Here is a 5,611-nt window from a genome sequence, read left to right as displayed (position 1 = left end):
CAAGAGGTCCTTAGTTTAGTCAACTAGGCGAGGGCATTTCCATCACGAAGGATTCAATCCAGCCACAGGTTCCCCTACGGCTACCTTGTTACGACTTCATCCCAGTCGAAGACCCCACCGTGGTATGCGCCAATAAGACCACCAAAGGCCTTTGTGGCACTAGTGATACACAGAAGTCATGGGTGATCATTGGTTCTCGTGGCTATCGAATTAAGAACGATAACAGGACTTGTAGGATCTAGTGCAATTCTGGATCATGTGAAACTTCGCCCCAAGGCTATGAAAACGTTTCTACTCCCTTTCCCTTCCCAACGTCATATCTTTCTTCGACAAGAAGGAAAGATCACTCTCTATCTAAATGATAGAACCACTAGCACGGTACCTTTCACATTGGTAAGTCAAATCCTGGTGAAGACATCACGAGCAATGACACGACGAGGTGTCCGTTGCAGGCCAGTAGTAAGCAGCGCCAAAAGATGGGCTGGCCCATGTGGGCGTGAGGTGCCTCTTTTTTTTAAGATTTCAGAAAAACAGATTTTCTGAAAAAGTTCAGGGATTTAAAAAAATGTTGACCGAATTCAAAAGCAGTCCTTGATTCAAAGTGTTCACAATTTCAAAAGAATGAACATTTCTTAAATTTTAATGAACATTTTTTTATTTCGATGAACAAATTTCTATGAGCATTTTTTAATAATGATGAACACTGTTTTGTCTTTCATGAACAAATTTTGAATATGATGAACATTTTTTAACTTGATCAACAAAATTTGTATTCAAGAACATTTTTAAAAAAAATGGATGAACAAATATTGAATTTGATGAACATTTTTAAATCAATGAACAAATTTTGAAAGAAAAAGGAGGAAAACAGAAAACAGAAAAGAAAAAGAGAAAAGGAAAAGGAAAAACGAAAGGAAAAAAGGGGGAAATGGGCCGACCCATATGAACACCCAGTGCGAGGGGGTTGCACGCCAGGTTGCTCGCGGGTGACCTGGCGCGCCAAGTAGGATTCCCTCTTGAATCATGTGTCATCAATTAAAATTAACAACACAGTATCCGAGACATATTTATAGTGGGCTTCATCCGAATGATTTGCATTGATGAATCAACATAAACCGACTAACTACATAATACTCCCTCCAATCCTTTTTACTCCGCATATTAGATTTGTCTGAAGTCAAACTTTACCAAGTTTGACCAAATTTATATTTAAAAATATTTACATTTATAATACCTAATGAATAAAATATGAAAATATATTCCAAGATGGTTCTAATGATATTGGTGGTGTTATGTGAATGTCAATTATTTTTTGTATAAACTTGATCAAACTTTGAAAAGTTTGACTTCAAACAAACCTAATATACAAAGTAAAAAGAACCGGAGGGAGTAGTATAGTAACTTTGCACGTGCAATACACCTATAGATCAAAGGCAAACATATTAGAAGCACAACAAAATTAGAAACTATACTTTGAAATTCAGAACACGCTGCCAAAATTTTGAACATTTCTATGAAATTGCAAAAGATTGTACAATGCACGATTATTTGCTTGCACACATAAAAGATAGGGAAGTTCGCACATAATTTTCTTACCCAAATATCATGCCCATATATGACAGATAACACAAAATTTCTTCAGACAGAACACACAGAAGAGCAAAATACTAGTACCAATGGTCAGCTGTTGGAATTGGCACTGTCATTCAGACATGTCCACGACAAATGGCTATGGTCAGTTCTAGAACAAAAGGGGGCCGCTGTACAGTCCATCACCAGTATGGCAAAATAACATGATACTACATTTCATGCGGGGAAGCAACAGACCTCTACAATCATACAACAAACATGATATTCTACTCAACAAAAAGCAAGCGCAACTGACACGATCACATAATGTTACTGGCTGTTCGCTAAGGTCGTCGCATCTTCACGTTCACGGGTATCTCCTTGTAGCATACAGCCTTTGCTGCTGCCCGCATCGAAGACCTTCTACCTGTCACCTGCACCAAGGACCTCCCCGCCGCCTGCCCTTCAGAAGGTTCCATCAAGGAATGGCTGTCGCTTTGCTTCTCATCTTTGCTCTGCTCCATCACGACATCTGAGCTGGAAGGGACTACAGGAGCAATAATTTCCTCTTGCTTGGTCTCAAGATTTTCCTTTGTGGCCTCAGCAAATTCTCCTGGGTTCTTTCTTGAGGATTTTCTTCTCGGAGATTTTCTGCACATATTTACGGCAACAATGATTCCATGTTCCATTCAGATATAAGTGCATTAGTGAAAGGCAGAAAGATGCATGCACGCAAAGACTTTACCTTGTCTCTTCATGATACGGTGGTTCACTACAAATAGAATCAAGTTTGGAATTAGTGTCCTCTATGTTTGAGTCCTTTTGACCTCCACATGAATCCAATTTCCGTTTGTGTCCACCCCTAGAAAAATAATTTCTGAGCCAACTGAATATTGTTTCATTGGACAGTGTGATGTACTATCGAGAGCATTTCAAAGATCACTAGAATGATGAGCATACCTCTTTTTTGCTCTTTCTTTGGGTGGTTCTGGCTGTTGAGTGTCAAATGGCAGAGATGCTGAAAAGGAATTACAATTACAGTAATTATTATTTTCCCTTTAAAGGAAGTGATCAGAACAATAAAAAGATGCAGTCAGCAAGTAGTTTGGCCACTTTTCTTGTACATTCTCATTGAAAAAACAAGGTGTGCTTTTTGTTCAACCATTCCTGTACGAGCGATTCATTAACGATCATAAAGTTCTTAATGAGCAAATGAGCATGCTACGCTTGACTCATTCATAAAACAATAATTAAGAACCTCAAGTGCAAGTGTGCAGCAACAAAATGTCCAAGATAAATGCAATATAATAGCAAAATACTTGAAGGGAGAGAAGTGCATTACGTTGAGTTTCTGCCAGGTGGATTGGGATCATATTCTTTGTGTGACTGTCAATTTGATGTGCCTCAGGGTCCTCAATTCCATGAACCACAGAATGTGTTTCTTGTATCTCCTCCTAGTTACATTGTCAGAAACAAGCAGCACCGTGATAACGATTAATAAATCTGCATGGGTAAACGGATTGATCAATTACTGAAGAATTGTGCCGCCTACCTGCACATTTGCTTCTTTCTGCAGATGCTTATTTATCTCGTCCTTCTAATACAGTCAGACAATCAAGATGTCAGGCGTTGAAATTCAAACTACAACATCTTTAACTATATATATAAGCTGAGTATAACAATGAAATTACTTTACCTTGAGTACTGAAGCCTTTATATGCACTGCTGTGTTGCATAACAGTTCATCTTGTGCTGCCTTCCGCTGCACAACATATCCACAAGTATAGCATGAAATGAGTACTGCACTGTTAATCATTTGGAACAAAGAACAGATGAGACATGTCGATATCTTACCATGTCTTCTCCATTATTTGGATCATCAAGTTCTGGAACACTAAAACTACAAGATGAAGGAACTGCAGTGTCTGTAGGCAAGATCTCACAAGATGCTTCTGCCATCTCACAAGACCCTGGGTTTAGTCTAGAAGACTTTCTTCGTATGTTTCTGGTCACATAAACAAAAATTGGTCAACCTACAATCTGATAGTGTTGCATCATGAGCACATTTTGTACATAAATATTACCTCTGATCCTCATGATGCAATGATCCAGTGGGTTGCACATCAGGTCTGTGGCTCTGTTGACATGTGTTGGTCTCTTTTATACCTTCACGTGACTCTGACTTTCGCTTACTTGTGCGCGTATTCACTGATGTTCTGAATCAATAGAAAGTCGCTTTGGTAAATCAGGCTATCTAGCGCCCAGTCTGCCAGTGGCATTGCCTCTCAAGTATAGGTAAACAGACAGACAATACCTTTTATTTGTTTTATCTGGCGGTGCTTCTGGTTGGTCTGTATTAAATGGCACAGAGGCTGTCAAGAAATTGACAGAAAACTGACATTAAATTTTCTAGAAGTGGACAGCTGAAGGTAAAGTAGAAACGAAAATTAAGTTGTGTTAAGTAGGGAAAATCAAAACCATAAAATGCCATTGCTGAAATGGTTGCCAAGCATAATATCAACATCTAAGAAGGAGAAGAATGAGTTTTACATTGTGTCTCGACTGAATGGTGCACATTAGCACTGGTGCCCTTATTATCAGCTTGATGAGCTTCGACTGGTGCAGATTTGGAAGGTGCGGCTTTTAACTCCTGAATTAAATGAGAGAGGAAGAATCTTAGAATTATAGATGAACATGAAGAGCCATCTATTTTGAGAATTGTGCCGGCTACCTGTGAAGTTATTTCTGTTTGCAGTTGGTTATCAGCAGTCGTACTCTTTTGCTGCCAATAGTGCAGGATGGAAAGAAAATAATCAAGCTATCTGTAACAACAGGAAACTAAGTTAAGCCATGGGCGTACTTTACCTCAATTCCCGAAGCCTTTACTTTAAGCACTGCTATTGCGCATGAAAGCTCATGCTGCAGTACCTTTACCTGCATGTCACATCCACAAATAATTCCCCAAATCAGTAACCAACATTCTTAGTATTGACAGTTGAAAATCTCGTAAAGAAAAGAAGCGGTGACAGCTTACTCGATCTTTTGCCTGATTTAGTTCCTGCAGAGAAGCACAAAACACATAGATAGATCAGAAAGTGGCTACACTACACAACCCCACAAAACAATGTGACAACATGTGATGCTTTCTTTCAGAAGTACAAAATAGATGCACATTAGTTGCTCGAGTTTTCCCTTCAAAGTTAGCTCAATACAATACATATAGAATGACCAAACAACAGTATTTGTCTTGGATTCTCGTTCACAGGTATAACTAAGATGTAAGCATTGACACTGCTTGGGTTGGCAACTCGGCTAGTTCCACTGAAATTTTTCACAGCAACAACTAAAACCATCTAAACAAGAACAGAGATGGAGAAACAGACGAACCGCGGTGATCTGAGAATGAGCCTGCGCGAGGTGCAGGTTCTGCTGATGCGTGCTCTGCAGCGCAGCACGGAGCTTGTTAATCTCAATGCCGCTGAGCTCAATGATCTTGCTGCGGAGAAGACAATCAAAGTCAAAACTAGGTTACTGCCTCAGAATTCAGAAACATCAAACAGCCCCTTTCTCATAGGAATGAAGGACCGAGGGGCGAGCAAGGCAGACATACGTTTTCTGGGCAACCAGCTGAGCCAACTTGGCGTTCTCCTGCGAGCAAGCAAGCGAGGGATTTAGGCATCAGCGCGGAAACCGGAACCAACAAACTGCAGAACTGAGCTACCACTAACCGAGCCTGCTGTTTATGCACGGGTGGGAGAAGGGGTTACCTTGAGGACGTCGGCCATGGTGTGCCTGGGAGGGCCGGGCCTCCCGGTGTTGGTGATGTCGGCCAGCGCGGCGGGCTTCCCCCCCGACCGGGGGCCGGGGCAGTTGGCGCTAGGGTTCGGCTTCGGCCTCGGGTTCAGGCCGCCGAGCGGCGCCCCTGGTTAGGCGGGGAAGCTGAGGCTTAGACGGCGCGCGGAGGGGGGTAGAAATCGCTAGGGAACGTAGGGAGCTGCGGGTGAGGGAGGAGCTTTACCGGTGGCGGCGGCCATGGAGGGGG

At 41.6% G+C, this 5,611-nt stretch overlaps 1 protein-coding gene across 3 annotated transcripts; it reads right to left on the bottom strand.

The window, feature by feature from the left end:
• Positions 1-1,621: 1,621 nt before the first annotated feature.
• On the bottom strand, positions 1,622-5,605 carry LOC119318350 (shugoshin-1-like). Of its 3 annotated transcripts, none has more exons than XM_037592893.1 (17): positions 5,588-5,605; positions 5,337-5,491; positions 5,180-5,217; positions 4,957-5,065; positions 4,604-4,627; positions 4,435-4,503; positions 4,301-4,351; positions 4,120-4,219; positions 3,884-3,941; positions 3,654-3,785; positions 3,424-3,574; positions 3,266-3,331; positions 3,122-3,166; positions 2,912-3,023; positions 2,530-2,587; positions 2,315-2,431; positions 1,622-2,220 (listed from the first exon to the last, which is right to left on the bottom strand). In XM_037592893.1, exons 1-17 carry the CDS (start codon positions 5,601-5,603, stop codon positions 1,914-1,916), a joined length of 1,608 nt encoding a protein of 535 aa, XP_037448790.1. In that variant the 5' UTR covers positions 5,604-5,605; the 3' UTR covers positions 1,622-1,913. The 3 variants fall into 3 exon arrangements, with proteins under 3 accessions (XP_037448790.1, XP_037448791.1, XP_037448793.1); XM_037592894.1 differs by having other exon boundaries at positions 3,122-3,163; XM_037592896.1 differs by having other exon boundaries at positions 3,884-3,920.
• Between the last annotated feature and the right edge of the window lie 6 nt (positions 5,606-5,611).

The sequence above is a fragment of the Triticum dicoccoides genome, chromosome 6A (genome assembly GCF_002162155.2).
Source record: "Triticum dicoccoides isolate Atlit2015 ecotype Zavitan chromosome 6A, WEW_v2.0, whole genome shotgun sequence".
Lineage (NCBI taxonomy): Eukaryota > Viridiplantae > Streptophyta > Magnoliopsida > Poales > Poaceae > Triticum > Triticum dicoccoides.
This window is presented reverse-complemented; position numbering and strand designations above follow the sequence as displayed.

Excerpts from the sequence above, each read along its gene's own strand:
- LOC119318350 (XM_037592893.1), bottom strand. Across the intron at positions 5,218-5,336 it reads CCATGGCCGACGTCCTCAAG|GAGAACGCCAAGTTGGCTCA; the intron begins GTAACCCCTTCT and ends GCTTGCTCGCAG. Across the intron at positions 4,628-4,956 it reads CTCATTCTCAGATCACCGCG|GAACTAAATCAGGCAAAAGA; the intron begins GTTCGTCTGTTT and ends GCTTCTCTGCAG.